The 19,350-nt window shown below is 39.2% G+C and overlaps 1 protein-coding gene across 4 annotated transcripts in view; it reads right to left on the bottom strand.

Annotated features, from left to right (window-relative positions):
- Positions 1-19,350, bottom strand: part of LOC121314394 (chromodomain-helicase-DNA-binding protein 7-like) — a 78,042-nt gene that overhangs the window by 11,856 nt on the left and 46,836 nt on the right. For all 4 annotated transcript variants that reach the window (XM_041247599.1, XM_041247595.1, XM_041247596.1 and 1 more), the window contains exons 6-25: positions 17,337-17,399; positions 16,561-16,616; positions 16,122-16,233; positions 15,462-15,545; positions 15,101-15,238; positions 14,872-14,993; positions 14,398-14,641; positions 13,974-14,150; positions 13,739-13,882; positions 12,733-13,015; positions 11,897-12,107; positions 11,253-11,448; positions 10,977-11,144; positions 10,324-10,503; positions 10,013-10,123; positions 9,514-9,719; positions 8,977-9,176; positions 8,265-8,424; positions 3,068-3,157; positions 1,222-1,325 (exon numbers count right to left, since the gene is read on the bottom strand). In XM_041247599.1, coding sequence (XP_041103533.1) covers positions 1,222-1,325; positions 3,068-3,157; positions 8,265-8,424; positions 8,977-9,176; positions 9,514-9,719; positions 10,013-10,123; positions 10,324-10,503; positions 10,977-11,144; positions 11,253-11,448; positions 11,897-12,107; positions 12,733-13,015; positions 13,739-13,882; positions 13,974-14,150; positions 14,398-14,641; positions 14,872-14,993; positions 15,101-15,238; positions 15,462-15,545; positions 16,122-16,233; positions 16,561-16,616; positions 17,337-17,399 — 3,049 coding nt within the window. The remainder of the gene's footprint in view (positions 1-1,221; positions 1,326-3,067; positions 3,158-8,264; positions 8,425-8,976; positions 9,177-9,513; positions 9,720-10,012; positions 10,124-10,323; positions 10,504-10,976; positions 11,145-11,252; positions 11,449-11,896; positions 12,108-12,732; positions 13,016-13,738; positions 13,883-13,973; positions 14,151-14,397; positions 14,642-14,871; positions 14,994-15,100; positions 15,239-15,461; positions 15,546-16,121; positions 16,234-16,560; positions 16,617-17,336; positions 17,400-19,350) is intronic.

Here is a 19,350-nt window from a genome sequence, read left to right as displayed (position 1 = left end):
GGGGGAAAAGCCTCTGATTATGCCTACATCACTTTACTTGATGTGACAGCTTACAAGCAATATTTACAATTAAAACAGATGCTGTCATTTAGTCTTTTAGAGTTCTACAAACCTCAATAGCTGAGAGCACAACCTTGCCTGCTCAATTAAAAGGAACAAAGAGCTTAAAATAGATGAGCTATGAAGTACTGCGATTTTAAAGGTCATCCGTGGGACTACAAAGACATTTTTCTTAATTACTTATATTGATGGTACTGCATTGTAAAAGCAGCTTAGCCTATAAATACTCAAACATACATTTCAAAAGCCAAGACCAAATTTTTTTTATTCAAAATACAAAGCAATTTAGTGCATGATTTGTAACCCTCAACACGAATTTCAATACAATAGACAAACAGAATTTAGACCTACCTGCATTGTAGGAAAATGATTGCCAGACTGGGCCAATCTCTGCTGTGCCCATGAGCAAACAGGCACTCAGTATCCCCCCCCCCCCCCCAACATCACATTTCAATTAGGATTTATACTGCGACACATTGTTTCTAACCGCTGCAGAGCCTGAAGCCAAACTGTAATCATGAAAGGGTTTATAAGCTATCACTCTTTTCTGTAGTTGGGCCGTGCCGCTGAGAATTCCTCCATGACCTCCAGTGAATTGGGATTATGATTAGGAATGGCTTGCTGTATGCGCATATAAATAATAAACTTTTTTATATATATATATATATATATATATATATATATATATATATATATATATATATATATATATATATATATATATATATATATATATAAATGGCTGCTACACATCGCAGCCCTTCAAAGTCAACAAGGCAGCTTACCACTCCAGGGAATGGGGAGGTCTCAGTGCTGACATTTTGTGAAATACTGCTTGGAAGAAAGCCCACAAGGCACTTGTACAGATTAATAGCAGAGGTTAAACCCACTATCAACTCTAACACAAGTTAGCAAGAAATGTAGCAAGTGCACAAAAGCAAGAAGCAGGAAATCATGAGCCAAGTCCTCTGACAAATATTGCTGACAAACATAATTAAAAAAAAAAAGTGTGCAAATTCCTTATTCTTAAGTGCGATTCACATTGGCATATCTGCAAAACTAGTTTCGAGATCTTAAACCACAATCACTACAATATAATTCTTAAACAAAATGTATACCTCTATTCACCTATTTTAGAATATAAAAATAGTTGTCACTTACCATGTTTAAAGACTCCAATGAGGAGAGATTTATCTGCTTCTCTATCCCACCAATCAGCAGGCAGTTCAGCATGGAACGGCTGAGGAATCCAAACATCTATTTCACTGAAGCAAAAAAAAAAAAAAAATCAAGATAGAATACTTAATTTACTGCTCACGTCTCTAAACGGCTCGATTATAAATGAACTTTAAACTAGTGATGCCTCTATTTCCACAAACACCTGTTATAAAATACATTGGCATGAGTGCTTGCTTAATCTCATATTCTAGTCTTTAAAACACACACAAATGTAAATATATAGTATTTGCAATGCTATATATTCTACACACAGACTGCAGACAAAAGTATTGGCACCCTACACAATACAAGGTAATCAAGAAAACAGGTTAAATACAAGCAATTCATGAACATTAGCCACTAAAAGACAAAGACCAAACTACAGTTTCTAAGTTTAAAAATCTTTAAAAAAAACAAAAAGGCAGTTAAGCAATTGTCCATGACGTATTGGCACATTTACAGTAAGTCTGTAAAAATGTAATATAACCAATTAAATATATTCATTGAAAAACCATTATACACAGTAATTAAGCTGGATAAAGTCAATAGCCAGAAAAAGAGGTAATTATTTCCAACATCTGTTGATTAACGTTTTGGAAACACAGCAGATGATGGTCAAGACGAAGGAGCTAGATTCACGTTTGAGAAAAGCAGTAAAACTTCAACAAAGGAAATGGCTACAGGACAGTACCAAAGAAATATGAAATACCCAAATTATAAATCAGAGCAATAATCAAATTCAACTGAAAATGCTAGAAAAGTAGACGTCCCAAGAAAATTACAAGTACAGCAGGTTGGATAATTGGCTGAGCAATTAATTAATTTTTTTTTTTTATTAACAGATGAACACAGAAAAGCTGTATGCACATCGATCTCGCTGCTAACCACTTTTAAAAAAGCATTCATAAAACGAACATCTAATATTTGCCAAGAAATACAAACAGGAACCTGAAGCATTCTTCAACTAAATTCTCTCGTTCAATAAGACTAAAATAGACACCCCACCATCTCCCCAAATATGGACCACACTGAAGAAAAAATGGACTGCATTCAATGAAGAAAACCTTGTACCTACAGTTAAACATGGAGATGGAATGATCATTATATGGGGGTGTTTCAGCAGTTCAGGGACTGTACACATTCATGTGATTGAAGATCGAATGTTTGCAGCCATGTATGCAAACATTCTACAAAAGTACAACATGACAATGACCAAGCCAACTCTGGAATTCTTGAAGAAAAGTAAGATGAAAGTTCTGCAATGGCCTTCGCAATCATTAGATCTCAATCCAATAGAAATATGCCAGACAGAATGGGCCCAGATTTCACTAACAAGATGTAACGTACTAGTGAAGAATTATCGTCTGAAAATCGTAATAAAAGCAAAAGGAGGACACATGAAACACAAACAGGGATGCCAATACTTTTGTCATTAAGAAATATTTCAAATAAGTTTGTTTATAAAATATTTGTAAAATTACTAGAAATTGTGTATTTGGTTTTGTTTAATTAAAAAATGGTTAAATGTTTACTAAATGCTTATCCTTAATCTGTCATCTTAAATGATGGTATAATAAGCATAGGGTGCCAATACTTGTCAGACTATTTATGTATATATTAAAAGCTTGAGAGATTATATATATATATATATAAAATTACACAAAACGATACATCCATTATTATTCTATACAATATTAAACACCAGGTTATTTAATCAAACAATGCCTTGCTTTCTTGTTTTATATTCATAAATTTGAGGAGGAGGGAGAAACACAATGAACCCACCAACCTTGAATCTGTGCCCTCTAAGATACTGTCTGCCTGATCGCCGATAACTTCTTGCCTGAGATAGTACAGCATGCGGACTCGCAGCAGGACTCTGGGGAAGAGGGGGAGGGGGGGAGAGAAGAAGTTCTCAACTTTGGGACTGTTTGCCAACAGTAGCTTTTGGCATCTGCTGCAGTTCATCCATCATCCTGCCAAGGCTGATTAGCCATGCTGTATGGTAGGCTTGAAGCATGACAGATGGTGGCACATAATCACCTCTGTGTGGTGCTTTTCGCTGGCTTCCAACAGGTCTGCCTGGCAACCAGTTTGCACTGCACAGAGAGGAAGCGAGCAGAGCGGAGCCCAGGCGCATTTCATTTATTTCCACCTAATGCAGTTTGTGAAGTTTGGCCACGTCCTGCCAGCACCTCTAAAGTACCGAGTCAAGTTTGTAAACAACCAAGCAGATGGCTGGCAGCAAGTGTTCTGCTTCATTATCTCGTAAAATGTCCTCAGCTGTTGCCCGATTCCATTTTTGGAAGCACATCAGAAGTTATAAAAAGACAGCTATGCAAAAAACAGACCCAGCCTTTGTTGTCTTGCAAATAGCCTTCTCTATAAATATTGTTTGTTTTTTCCCCTGTTAAATCTTTTACCCAACAATGTCTGAGGACAAGGTGTTTCATAACATTAGCAAAAAGAAAAAATACCAGGAGGTTCCCAGTTTAAATCCCAGCTCAGCCACTGACTCACTGTGTGTGACCCTGAGCAAGTCACTTAACCTCCTTGTGCTCCGTCCTTCAGACGAGCCATAAAACCCTGGTCCTTATGTAAGTGACTCTGCAGAGGCAGTTGATGCATAGTGCATGCCATAGTCTCTGTAAGTCACTGTCAAAGTGTCTGGTAAACAACCAATTAAATAAATAAAATAAAAAGGGCCTATGACTGAATAGCTGGGATGGCCTGTCCAAGTTGAGATTTGTGGAGAGAATTTTGTGAGAGTTGAGGAAGCATCCCCCCTGTAACACGCATGGCTATAGGCAGAGCAACAAGTCCCTTTCATAAGCACCAATTCTACTATAACCTAAAAACAGACTAAACATATGAACACACAAACAAAAAATCAAACAAATTGCAATTTAAAATGGTTGTCTCTGTAAATAGCGTCAAAAAGCAGAGTTTATATAGCGTCAACCATCGGTCACTCATACAAGAGGTAATTAGTTTTACATTCTCCTCTGGGATCTTCATTTGTAATGAAACTAATGCTGAACTAGGAAATACCTTGTTAAAATATTACTATATTAAACAAAGCCATAATTTTGAAGCTGTGCCAAAAAAAAGTATCAAGACATTCCCTGCTAAAAACAACAGCACATTAAAACCACTAAATTCTCAATTAAAAAAAAAAAAAGGTGTTAGGTTATTAACATAACCCTGGTTCCCTGAAATAAAAATATAACCATTACCAATACAAATTTCACTTATATAGCGATATGGGTATTAACCTCTTAAAGACCCGAAACCTAAAGACGACAAAGCTGCTCAGCAGAGCCTCTGTGAGTCATGCCCGCCCTCGAGTGTATAAAAAGGACTATGCGCACAGAACCTGCCGCAATTTTTCATTCAAGCCTGCTGCAATGATTACATTTATTTCAGGGAACCGTGGTTATGATAATAACCGAATGTTACCGTTCAAATACAAAATGTAACCATTACCGAACGGGTCAGTATACCCAAGCCGTCGCAAGGGCAAGACTGCATGACCAGAATGCTACAAGGCTAAGCTGAGACTGCCTTGTGCGTTACCATTCAGAACCCCAATAACAAGTAGCTAGGGCTAAAAAACGGAGACAGAAACGGAGATCTCTACGTCTGCATGATGATCCACGACGTAAGCCTGTAGAACCTAGTACTCCCCATACACCACTGCATTGCAAATGTCCTTGATAGATGCACCCTGGAATAAATTCCATGAAGTTGCCATGCCCCTGTAGGAATGGGCAAGTGAGCTTTCTGTAGGGGGCAAGTTGGCCAGCTCATAGGCAATCCTGAGTGTCTGCTATTACTTGGACAGCCTCTGCTTAGACAGGACTTGACAATGGAACTTGACCACGACTGCCTCCAAGTTTTCGTCCTGTCAATGTAGTATGCCAAGGCCCGCAATGGGCAGAGTGTATGGAGCTACAGCTCCCCATCAGACTGGAAGGAAGCCTCCAATTCAACAGACTTGTTGACATAGAATGCCGAGATAGTCTTCGGCAAAAAAGCAGGATTGGTATGGAACGTAACCCCTGTCCTGGCCTCTAAAGTAAGCAGGATCTCCAGATAGGCCGTTAATGTAAAGGGGGATTTCCCCACCTCCTATTATGGAGAGCCAGAGGGGACAGTGGGTTGATTCCTGAGGCGCAAGATATATCTCTGCTCTCCCGACCCTCTCTCAAAATGAGGCTCACACCTCGGGATGAAGCCTCCACTAAGACACTGGGAACTTTCCTTGAGAGGTTTGCTGCCCAGTTTACTGTCCACAATGAGGGGAGGTTCTTGTGTGCCCAGAGCAAAAGCTTGCTGGATATGCGATGGAGACTGGGCAACCTGAGGCCACCTTGCTGGTTGAGTAAGCCACCACTGTTGTCTGCACAGATGAGTACATGCCTCCCTTGAACCTTCCGCAACAAAGGCTGCAACTGTTTGCAGTTCAAAAACATTTATGTTGAGTCTTCCATACCCCCTGCCATTCCACAGAGAGCTCCAGTACAGGCTAGAAGAGTCTGTGGTGACTACCTCCTTCTGGTGACACTGCCCAGTGCTACGCGAGGCGTAGATGGGCAGGCTGTTTCCACCAAGAGCGTGCCTCTGAGAAGCTGCTGCAATCAAGTCCAGGAATTTCTGGAACAACACTAGCGTGAGCACTCCGTTGAGCTGAAATGGATCTAAACCAGGCAGCTATTCTCTGTACTCTGCCATCTGACAGAGTGAACCTAGAGTCCAAATACACTCCTAGATAGGAGGCCATCTGAGAAGGCGTGAGCTGGCTCGTCGCATGGTTCACCATAAGACCCACCTGTTGAAGGTGGCAGGTGACAAGTTCTGTCTGAGGGTCTGCATGAGACTGAGACTGGGCACAAATGAGCCAGTCATCCAAATAATTGAGTAATTAGACGGCTTTGAGTCTCAGTGGGGCCAGGATAGCTTCCATGCTTTTCAAAAAGGCACAGGGAGCTAGAGAGGACAAACAACAAAACACGGAACTGTTCCACTGTTCCTTGAAAGGCAAACCGCAGATACTTTCTGTACGTAGGTTTTATTAGGATGTAGAAATAGGCATCTTTGAGGTCTACCATGTTGAGCCAGTCATCTGGCCTCATTTACTGCAACAGCTATTGCATCATCAACATTTTGAATCACCTCCTGCTCAGATACAGGCTGCCCTGTCTGAGGTAGAGGATTGGTCCGAGGCCACCATCCCGTTTTCCACACCTTCAGTAGACCAGGGCACCTGCAAGACTGCGTGCCCTCTTGATCAATGGCAGACAGGGAGACAGGGAGTGCTGTCTGACCCCATGTCCACAGACAGGAACGACAGCTCCCGTTAGCCCACCTCCTCAGAGGCGCCAATGGAGAGTGCGTCAACCTGCTGCCATCTGCACTCGTAGTACCCTGGGACCCCAAAGGGACAGGCGGTGCCTAGCGTTCGTACAGTAACTCTGCAAGGACAGTACCTTGGTGGGAAACTGCTGCCCAGAGCTTCTCCATTGCTCCAAGTTCGCCGATCGCTTGGAGGAGGAGGAGGAGAGGCAGAGGAGAATGAAGACCGTGAGGACAGCTTCCTGTGTGGGCTACTTTCCCAGGTGGGTCGCCTACTCTCCCCTGGCACAGTGCCATGGGAGGAGGACAAAGCCACCTCTCTAACTGTGGGTGATGGGGAAGAATGTTGTGCTGGAGTGAGGGATGCAGAGCGCTCTGTAGAGTTGTGGCAGAGACATTCTTCAAGCGTACGTTTGGAGAAATGCGCCCAAACACAGAAACTGCGGTTCACCAGCCCTGGAATGCTTGCATGAAGAGCGCTATATAAGTGAAATTTGTATTGTCGTTGTATTAGTATTATCATCACCCAAAAAACAACACTGCAATAAAAAAAAAATCTGTTGCCCCTTTTATTTTACTTAATTTACACAATTACACAGAAATTCCAGCATTTACTGTTAAATTGTTTGAACCTATAAAAAATTATAGCAGTCATTAAACAGATCACAGAAATTGCTGTTTTAATTTGTTGTGCTGGCATATTATAGAATACTGACAACTCCAAAAATGTTTTATATCAATCTGTGGGTATGAACATTCAGTGTTTTAATGCAATTTAAATCATGTTAACCGTATATATAAAACACACACGTGTACATTACGATACATGTGATTTCTTTTGGCTACATGGTATTTGTCAAGTATTTGTCGAATTTCGCTAATGAAAAGAATATTGCGTATAAAACAGGCGATGCTGCGTTCGGTATGATTCTTCAATTACATCTCATATCACTGACTCGCATCAGATACAGATTTCTTGCAAAGTGGGATTTTTATTATTTTTTTTCCTGCACATACACTTCCCCGCCCCCCCTCTGTTCCAGTCAGGAAATAAATTGGTGCAGCGCACAATCTAGATGATAACAAAAGCCAGGTGTATGAATACAAAAATAAGTTTGAAAAAGTAAATGTCAAGAAATAATAAATTATTTAAATACAACTTGTTGTATATACTTCAGCAGCGCGACGAGTTAACGGGAGAAGGTTGGTTTGATTATCTGCAATGACTGTCTGAATCTCAGTAGATAGGTCCAAAATTGCTCAGAAGCAAAACAACCTGACAATTATTCAGCTTGGCAACAGGCAGAAATAGAATCTAAACATACCGAGGAACAAAATGATACCAAAAAAACTTAAGTTTTGACCGGGGGTGGGGGGCAGCAACTCAAAAACAACAAAAAAAAGGTCTTCTAAACAAGTACTTCTCTGAACAGGCTCTTCTGTCAGGTCAGTTCTTGAAAGGAAAAATGGTGCTGAATTCTAAGCGCGCAGTCCTTTATAGTGGTCGGCATGACTGCGTCAGAGGCTCAGCTAAGCAAGCAGCTTCGTTACATCTTTTTCCGGTTTCGGGTCTTAGAGGTTAATACCTATTCAGTAATGGTTACATTTCGTACTTGAAAAGGGAAACTTACTTGTTACAGTGGTGTTTCAGGTGCTTCTTGTAACTATCCTCCTGAAAGAGTGTGTCAGGATTGCAGGTTGCCAACCAACCTGCCTTCTGTAAGACAGGTTGAGCGGATTGGGTTTTAACCTTCTTTCCTTTGCGACCTCTGGGCACTGGAGCAGACAGTCCTGTGGGTACAGTAATTTATGAAGGGCAGCACTTGAAGACACACTCCTTCCAGCCATGAACTTGCAAGTATCAGACATTAAAACATCCACTTTGTGAAACAGTATCCGGATTATACCTCACAACCTACCACTGATACAGGAGTTGAATACATACCAAAAAAATATATATATATATATATAATTAAAATGATCATTATTTATCATAAATGTGGCTGTCATTCAAGAGCTGCTGTTGGGACTTAGGCTTTTTTTTATGACTTGAGGCAACACACACAAGTGTAATGGTTAGTTATGGTTGTTTATGTAATAAGTTAGGGTTCTTTAAAATGTAATACTGTGGTTTGGGTGCCACAAAATACAATTCTTACATTATGCAGTGGATCAAGTGTGCATAAAACATTACAAGTTTAGTCATTATTAAATCTGTAACCTTATATGAAAAAGTAAATAAGAATTATTAAATTGTTGTGGCGACATCATGAAACACCTGAGATGTTGTATGCTGTGTGTGCAGCATGATGCCTGTGGAATGTTAACTGTGTTCTGGCGTACCCGAGTGGTTCTGGAGTGCTCTGGTCTGCCCATCTTCAGTAGGGGTGATCAGATCCCAAATGAAGCTTTTGATATTTTCATCTCCCTTGTAATGATTAAGGCAGTACACAAGGACAGCACGGCAGATGGTTTCTACATCTTGTTCTGTCAACTGCCTTTTAAACCGCCCATGAGACAGGATATCGGTCCATCTTCCCCAGCTAGAAGGGGAGAAAATTAAGGATTTAGTTTAACCTTTTGAAGGACGTTCCAAAGGCTAATCTAGGCAGTTCAACCATTTTGATTTCCAAATAGACCTTCAGAGAATTAGTGTTTTATCATCTACATTTTACCTTGGTAAAATTACAAAGATACAAAATAATTCTGCATTTACCAAAATCAAAATGGTAATTCAACTTCTACATTTAACCCACTAGACTAAAAAGTGGTCTACAATTAAGGCACAGGCAATATCCATTATTCTTTCTAAATAATCAAATTTAGCAAAATGTTTTCCTTTGCACCATATTAAAACTGAACCAAAGCATGGCCACTCACCCATAAACAAGCAGGTTCTTCTCTACCCTGAAACACTCAGTCCTCGGGTATCCCTGGGATTTGTCCTGAGGTCGACGCGGTTTCAAACTAGGCTTTTCCTCAGAGTCACTTTCCAGTTCTGAAAATTCCATCATGTCCTCCTCCTTGATTGAACTAAAGTGTCTGGTTTGTTTTCTGATTCTGGGTGTATCTATCACCAGGTTGTTCTGAAGCCAAAAAATGAGATTAAAAACATGCTTTATCAAAATTTGTTTGATTTTCACACTTTTATAAAAACTAACTAACCTGAGGGGCAACATATAGTATATGGTCCACTTGTATCATATTAAAGTGAATATTGAAAGGAGGAGCATTTCTTATATATCTATGGATAAAGGATTTTTTTTCCCCCAATTTAAAAATACACAGAAAACACCTATATTGGGACTTAAGAGATGATGCTTAAGACAAGTTCCAAAGCAGAGTGCATTTATCTTGGGGGGGGGAATTTAACACATACCCTTCCATGTATTGCTTCCATATCCAGCTCTGCCTTTTTAGCCCATTTTTGCCAGAAGTCAGGATCTTCTAAAGAAATATCTGTTCGGTTTCCAGCTGCTACAAAGCTTGCCTAAAGGATTTGAGGGAATGCATACAATTAGTATAAGTGCTATGAGTGCATTAGTTAATAATAGCAACCTAACAACATATTTACAAAGACTTCTGTAACAGCTGCACGCTGTTGATCACAACTAATTAGGGACATGACGTCGCACTCATTGTATTGCTCACTAACAGACATGCCATTTCTTATGCTTCATAATCGTTTACCTTTGCAAAAGTGGATCCTTTTCCCTCAGACTCTATAGTAATGGTCTGTGTTCGCCTCTTCAGGATCTGATCAATGTCTTCTTCACAGAATTTGGATCCTTCATCCTCCTCATCCATCAAGGCACCATAGGCTCCTTTGCGAAGGAGATCTTCTATCTCCTTTTTCGAAAGCTGCTGCATCTGAAAATATGTGCATTTAAAAAAAAAAAAAAGGATCCACTCCTGACACATGGGTAAATATACAGCCTCTAAACCTCAACACATCTAGAACAATCTGTTTAAAATTCGGTTTGATTCCTTTAAAGAAAGGCATCTCAAAGTGAGGCTTTTAGTTTTGTCCTCAGTAAAATGATACTCAGTCATTTGACACCTTCAGTACTTACTAATTTAAGCCAGTTCTCTAATTTTGTTAGTTTTGGTTATGTAATGGCTTAGTCATTTAGTGAAGTCCCAATTGCATTACTGTCAAACAGCCACTGCTTTGACACTGTGCAGAGAGGTTGTTGGATGTGCAAAGGTATCAGACAGGGAAATCTTTTTAAAGCCACAAAAAGGCACAAGGTTAAGATAATATGGGCATGAAATGCCTAACCACAGATGACCAACATTGTTTTTATTAAGTAAAAGTCTTTTAAAACTGCAAATGTACATACCCCATTAGCAGAATTCTCTCTCCCACTCATGGACTGGAGGACAGCTTTATCCAGACCCAGTTTTAAACTGGCCTTATCAAACATTTCCCTTTCATAGGAATTCCTGGTTATCAAACGATATATCTTTACAGCTTTCCTCTGCCCAATTCTGTGGCATCGTGCCTGAGCCTGAAGGCAAGGGGGGGAGGGGGGGGTTGCATAGACTTGTTAAATGAAATAAAACAAAACCGACCACATTTCTTAGTCAGTTGTACTGAACATGTTGTTAAATCATACCTGCAAGTCGTTTTGAGGGTTCCAGTCTGAATCAAAGATAATGCAGGTATCTGCAGCAGTTAAGTTAATACCCAAACCACCTGCTCTTGTACACAACAGGAAGACAAATCTGTCAGAATCTGGTTTGGAAAACCTGTCTATAGCTGCCTGTCGAAGGTTACCCCTCACTCGACCATCAATGCGCTCATACGGGTACCTAGAAATAAATGTCAGATTTAAACAAAGACAAAATACTACATGCAATATGGTTTCTTCATAGAAAAAACTACACAACTGTGGAGCTACGAGGTAGGAAAACTTACATACTGTAGACAACTACAATTAACTTGCAATATATAATTTAAAAAGTTTGTCCAGTTGGTAGGAGAAATAAATAGCTTACTTATTTTCACATTTAGCTGTACAGAAATTGAACTTGTCTCTAGGGTTATTCAAATAAAATGTTCCTTGGCATCAGAATACAGAAAATGCCATGATGCAAAGTTAAGCTGAATTGAAAGACAGTTTGTCTGTGCAGAACATAGTTAATATTCTAAGTTGGTATATTTTCAATGGCAGATGTACAAAGGTTAACCAAAGCATCTTGGCTTTTTTTGTGCATGTTTGTGTGGGACAGGGGGTGATTGCTTGTTGCTAAGTCATACCTTTTCTGGATGAGGTAGTCCTCTAAAATGTCCAGGCAGCGCACCATCTGGGAAAAGACAAGCACCCTGTGGCCACCAGCCTTCAATTTTGGCAGCAGCTTGTCAATCAGCACTAGCTTTCCAGCAGCCTGGACCATTGCCTGGAGGTGAAAATCTGGACAATCTGTATGATGAGTCTCCCTGAACTCATCCAGAATTTTCTCTTCAGCACCTGCAACACAAGATTTGTTTTTTTATATAAACTATTTTCATCCACCCTTCAACCATGCTCACACAATTCATACCCATTAACAGTACAACTTAATAGGCTTTGTGGCTTCCCCCAAACATTAAATAGGCACAAGACTGAATCACTTCTCTTAGTAGCTGTTCCTATGATTTCACATCAAGATGTAATCAAAAAGGCTACATAAGTGCTGGTAAGTTCACAGCACCCAAAAAACCTAACAATTATGTTTAGAGACAGCTTATACAATCAACACAGGAAATGTTTGACTAACATTAAATCATCCTATAGTGCTATATTTAATCATACTAAAAAAAACTTAAATTCAAGGACAAGCTTACAACAAGTTTGTTTTCAGAGTAAATATTTAAAAAATATTTACTCTACATTTAAGGCTCTATGAGAAGCTATCTTACAATTACTGGCAGTGTTTCATATATTTAACATACCACTGAAAAGTTAAATGTAACTGATAGACAATATAGTAGACAATATAGTATTATGAAATAAATATGTTGAACACACAAATAATAAACAAAAAGAAAACCAACTTGAAGCTACTTGTCTAGAAAGACTGACTAATTAAAAAATAGAAAAAAATGGCACATACCTTTAATAAGGTAAGGGTGGTTACAGCACTTCCTAAGTTCCATCATAGTGTTTAAAAGGTTAGGTATGTTAGCATTCCCACCACCACTGCTACCACCACCACCAGGTCCCCCTTTTGAAAGGAAGGCAAAATTCTTCTCCAGAATAGCACGGTAGTATTTCTTCTGAATGTTAGTTAGCTCCACCTCAATGATTGTTTCTTCCTTTGGTGCCAAGTTCTTTTCCACATCCTCCTTTAGGCGTCTCAACATCATTGGTTTCAAAATAGCCTGGAGTTTTTGCACCTGTAAGAAATGCATTTCACTGGCCATTCTCTAGTAAATCAGCAAACAACAGTAACCAATACTACCAAAAAGGGCCAGATACAGTTTACTCACATTATCGCCTACATATCCCATCTTAACAAAAGTCAGTACATTATTCAAAAAGCTGTGTCCTTTTCACTTATTGCCTTAGACTTCACTAAAGTGCTTATTGTATACAACTACATATACCTTCATGATTGGCTGTGTAGAAATTCCTACTACCTCTTCCTGTCACAAATATATATAATTTATATTCCTGTCACATGACTCATTTCCTCTTCCTTTGAAGGCACTACCAGAAGCCATCTTACAATTACTGGCAGTGTTGCACATATTAAACACACTGATGAAAAATTCAAAACAGGGTAAAACTCTGTAAATAAAATAAAGTAAAAATGACATGATAAGATATTTTGAAATAAAATGGTGATTGAACAAGTTTATTCACTATCAGGACCTGTACTTCCATAACACTTGATTAAACCTGGATTACCAACTCTGAACGCATTACTCTGTATATTTTACATGTAGTATAAAGTGCGGTGAACACTTAAATGTCAAAGAATCTCATTTTCTAATCTTTACTTAAATCCAAGGTTATTGCTATGTTGTATCGAACAAGGGTACTACACACCAGCTCTTCATAAAACTTCCCACTTAAAACACACTGAAGCAAGCAGGATTAAGCAAAACCTCAAGTACCTGCTCCTCAGTTTTCAGATCTCCAAACTCTTGCATGAAGGTGGTTTCTGAAGGGAATCGTTCAGGCTCTAAGAAATTCAACAGGCTGAATAGCTCTTCCACAGTGTTCTGCAAAGGAGTTCCAGTCAGCAAAACCTTGTGCTCCTACACAAAAACGAGAGAAAATATGAATGAGTACCTCAGCAGCTAGAATTGAAACAACTGGGTGAACTGTTTCCAAGGTGTAAATACTAACCATGTCCATCATTTTTAGCCCCTCTAGCAGCTTGCAATTCCTGTTCTTTAGTCTGTGGGCCTCATCAATGACAACACAACGCCACTGAATGTTTCGCAGTTCTGGGCAGTCGGTCAGTATCATTTCAAAAGTGGTGATGACAGCATGGAATTTGTAGGCTCCCTTTATTACACGACCCTGAAATAGTAATAAAAATCAAGCATGGCTTACAGGAAGACCAACTTATTCCTAACTGACACGTCATTTTAGAATTACATATAGAGAGTTCATAGGGGACCAACATTTGCACATTAGGTAAACGGTCACAGCTAAGTGCATCACCTGCACTGTAGCCCAGTTTCAGTAACCACACTCCTGGGGTGCCGAACTTAAGAGTTCAATAACTAGCACTGAACATAGATTGTTAACCAAGAAGCCACCTTACCTGTGAATCCCTGAAGTTCATTTCGTAAGTTTGTATCATCCGTCTGCTAGCTTGGCTGCCATGGTAGACAATCACATTCAATTCTGTCCATGTATGAAATTCCCTCTCCCAGTTAGGAATGGTTGATAGAGGTGCAATAATCAGGAAAGGGCTGTGAATTCCCTTCAGAAATATCTCATGTAGAAATGTGATGGACTGGATTGTTTTTCCCAAACCCATTTCATCTGCCAAAATGCAGTTACGTCTAAAATGTAAACAAGGATAAGAAATCAAGAAATACAAAAAAATATCCAAGACAACTGGACTACTTTCCAAAGTACTATGTTGCAATTAATTTAGATGCACTATGTAGGTAAATACATATATTTACTACCTTTGATGAAAAAGGAACAGTAAAATGTGGAAGAATAAATAAGATTAAAATGTTGAGTAGAAGTAAAAAAACAAAAAACAAAACAAAAAAGTTATACATACGCGTTGTACCAATTGAACAGCAGCCAGTTGACTCCCTCCAGCTGGTATTCCCTGAGTGAGTTACCATTTTTATATTCCCTGGAACTTTCAGATTTCTGCCAGTCATTGGGAGGAGGTCGCTCCTGTTTTAAATAAAGCAATTCCCATTAGTGGTTTCCCGTGACAGCAACATGGCTCATTTCCCATATTAAAAAAAAAAAAAACAGCTCTGTGCAGTGCCAATTCTTACCACACGTGTCTGTTTAGGTTCTCTGGCCATCAGTTTCTCAAATTCCTCAATCTTAGCCTGGTCGATGTCTTGTTTCAGTTCCCAAGTGCTGTCTTCATAAGGAAGTGAACACCACTTCACCAGATAGTGAGAGACAGTCTGTTCAGAAAGAAAACAGGAAACAAAGTTACACCATCTCACTGGCAGATGTAGCGATGCTCTACCAATTAGTCATCTTCAGTTAGACAAGGTAGACTGGGGCGCTTGTGTTTTACAGCAGGTTCTCAACTCCCTGGCAAGGGATAGTAAAATAACATTAACACTGTACTCAAGAAAAGACAACCTGACAAGCGTATAGTAATAAATGTAAGTGAGGAGCTACCTCTCCATTATCATCAGTGCTTTCAGATACATCCAGTATTCTATCTGCTTCCACATAGTCCGGATTGAAATGCTCATCTTCCATCTGAAAATAAAAGAAAACCAAAATGTCAAAAAATTTGACAGTAAAACTCACATTAAAGTGCTACAATTCTGAAGGATTAGTCCCCATGAGGAAATATTCTTCAGGCTTTACGAACTGGACCTCCAAATTGTGTGAGACCTTTTATACAGAAAGAATGTTTAAGAATATTATAAATGGTGTGAAATTACTCTCCACCAAAAAGCAATAAAAAGGGCTTTCTGTGAATTAGCAAGGCTTGCATATAAAATGTCAGTTTGATCAGTCTGTCTATGCGCAATAAATCAATTTTCCACCTGTTTAAAATGGAACCACTTTCTATTTGAAAACAGGCAGTTCAAGATAGAACCATTAACAACTTGTTTAATCATGTGCCAGTAGTAGGAGAAAAGTAGGTCACAAATAGGAACTACATTTTTGTAACACTTGTCCATAGAGGTTGCATCAGAATTGGTAAAAAGTGTGACACGATATACTTGTCGCAATGAGTTATGAACATTATGAACTAAGCAGACAATTTTTTTTTTTTTTTTTTTAAATCAATCCTGTGAATTGTTTTATTTCAAGTAATGTGCCAACCTCACTGAGGAACTTGACAGACTGCTTGGCTCTGAATCTCTTGATCTTCTGATGGATTCTTTTGTCTTTCTCCAGCTCTTCCAAATCAGCCCATCGACAATGAAGGTAGGAGCTGAAATTACAAGGTGGGCGGTTTTATACAACATGTCCATTATTTGAAATAAAAAGAAATTAAATGTTAACACATTTGTTATTTTAACTAAGACAAGAATGCTGACTTCTAACAAATGTCAATACGAAAAAATACAAACCATGAATTCACATTATTTCCGGAAATGCTTCCAAATATCAATTATGTAATTCACAAATCCTACTGTTTACAAAACAGAGAATCATTTTCTTTAGTAACCTTTTTACATTTTATATTATAATCCCATGTAATTCCCTTCATTCCCATTGTGAAAAATGACATTGTTCACCAAGCGTGTACTTTACTCACAAATTTTTGAATTTGACGTAAAATTCTTCGACATCCACCTCTTCCCCAGACTCCAACTATAATAAAGAATTATTTACAGGTTAGGTTTCTGAAAGACAGCCACCTGTCATTGTCATTAAACCCCCATTTACTCAGGACAAGAACAAGTTTGAATGTTATTAATGTCGATTTAAAGAACTCAAAAGATCCACTTTGGCAGGGAATTTTTATTTTGTGTAATACCACGACATAAAACTACCAATCCCAACTACTTTGCTCTCTATGTCAATTGAGTCATGAATCATTTTAACTCCTCCTCAACCACACGCAGTTCCATTCACAATAAACCTGACCCGGAGCCTGGCTTCCTGCCAAAACCACAGTGTTAAGCAGACGCCAAACGTACCATTTCCTCAGGCAGCAGCCAATCTGCAGCTGTACTACTTAAAGCCACAAGTATTACTTTTGGCTGGTTCATTCTAGGCTAATTCTAAAGGACGTTACCAAGGAACAAAACTAAAATTAATGCTGTTTGTCTACATAATAAAAAGGTCAATAATAAATTGCTATGTATACTCGTCTAAAGAAACCATCTACTGGCATAATTGTGTGGTTAAACTCATGTTAGCTTGCAAAGTCAATTAACTTTGGTTTCATGTTTCAATTTGGAGGGAGGGGGGTGTGTGTGTACCGTGACACTTAAGCACCAACACCCTGAACCTTTACGTCTACAGCACAAGCAACAAAGCACACAACCAAAAAGCATACATCATCACATCCAAAGCCAGCATATTCACCTGTTTCTTTCCCATGTGCACACTCATGATTTTTTCTACCACAGGACCATCATCAGGAACCTCCTGAAACAGAAGACATAAAAAAAGATGTTTCCAACTAGGGTTTTTTTTATTATGACTTGTAAATTAGGTTTTAAAAAAAGGGCAGGTGTGTGTCAGTTAAGGGTAGATTTGATTCCAAGTTGTAATTTTAAGTTCTAAATGTTGTGTGAACCTGGAATATAGCAGGTCCAGCACTGCCAGAAACTAGAGTGGAACAGTAGGATATAGCATTAACCTTGAATCAGGAGATAGTAAAAAGTACAAATCCTGTGAACAGTATGTTTTTTTTCTTTATTTTTTATATAAAAGCTAGATATGTAATATTATATATTATATATATATATATATATATATATATATATATATATATATATATATATATATATATATATATATATAATCTATATTATATATCTAGATACTATATCTATCTATCTCTACACTGAACAAAAATATAAATGCAACAATTTCAAAGATTTTACTGAGTTACAGTTCATATAAGGAAATAAGTCAATTGAAATAAATTCATTAGTCCCTAATCTATGAATTTCACATGACTGGGACTACAGGATATGCATCTGTTGATCTGCAGATACCTTTAAAAAAAAAAAAAAAAAAGGTAGAGGCGTCGATCAGAAAACCAGTCAGTATCTGGTGTGACCACCATTTCCCTCATGCAGCATGACACATCTCCTTCGCATACAGTTGATCAGGCTGTTGATTGTGGCCTGTGGAATGTTGTCCCATTCCTCTTCAATGGCTGTGCGAAGTTGCTGGATATTGGCGAGAACTGGAACACGCTGTCATACACGTCAATCCAGTGCATCCCAAACATGCTCAATGGGTGACATGTCTGATGAGTATGCAGGCCATGGCAGAACTGGAACATTTTCAGCTTCCAGGAATTGTGTACAGATCCTTGCGACATTGGGCCGTGCACTATCATGCCGAAACATGAGGTGATGGCGGCGGATGAATGGCACGACAATGGGCCTCAGGATCTCCTTAGAGTATGTCTGTGCATTCAAATTGCCATCAATAAAATGCAATTGTGTTCATTGTCTGTAGCTTATGCCTGACCATACAATAACCCCACCGCCACCACGGGGCACTCTGTTCACAATGTTGACATCAGCAAACCGCTCGCCCACACAACGCCATAACGCTGTCTGCCATCTGCCCAGTACAGTTGAAACTAGGATTCATCCATGAAGAGCACACTTCTCCAGCGTGCCAGTGGCCATCGAAGGTGAACATTTGCCCACTGCAGTCGTTTACGATGCCAAACTGCAGTCAGGTCAAGACCCTGGTGAGGACCATGAGCACGCAGATGAGCTTCCCTGAGACGGTTTCTGACAGTTTATGCAGAAATTCTTTGAGTGGCTGGTCTCAGACGATCCCGCAGGTGAAGAAGCAGGATGTGGAGGTCCTGGGCTGGCGTGGATACATGTGGTCTGCGGTTGTGAGGCCGGTTGGACATGCTGCCAAATTCTCTAAAACTATGTTGGAGGCGGCTTATGGTAGAGAAATGAACATTCAATTCTCTGGCAACAGCTCTAGTGGACATTCCTGCAGTCAGCATGCCAACTGCACGCTCCCTCAAAACTTGAGACATCTGTGGCATTGTGTTGTGTGACAAAACTGCACATTTTAGAGTGGCCTTTTATTGTCCCCAACACAAGGTGCACCTGTGTAATGATCATGCTGTTTAATCAGCTTCTTGATATGCCACACCTGTCAGGTGGATAGATTCAGAAATGCTCACTAACAGGGATGTAAACAAATTTGTGCACAAAATTTGAGAGAAATGAGCGTTTTGTGCGTATGGAAAATTTCTGGGATCTTTTATTTCAGGTCATGAAACATGGGACCAACACTTTACATGTTGCGTTTATATTTTTGTTCAATCTATCTATATCTATATATATCTATCTCTATATATATCTATCTCTATATCTATATATGGCTTACA

The sequence above is a fragment of the Polyodon spathula genome, chromosome 4 (assembly GCF_017654505.1).
Source record: "Polyodon spathula isolate WHYD16114869_AA chromosome 4, ASM1765450v1, whole genome shotgun sequence".
NCBI lineage: Eukaryota > Metazoa > Chordata > Actinopteri > Acipenseriformes > Polyodontidae > Polyodon > Polyodon spathula.
The sequence above is the reverse complement of the archived record's forward strand: the minus strand, read 5'-3'. Positions and strand labels throughout refer to the sequence as shown.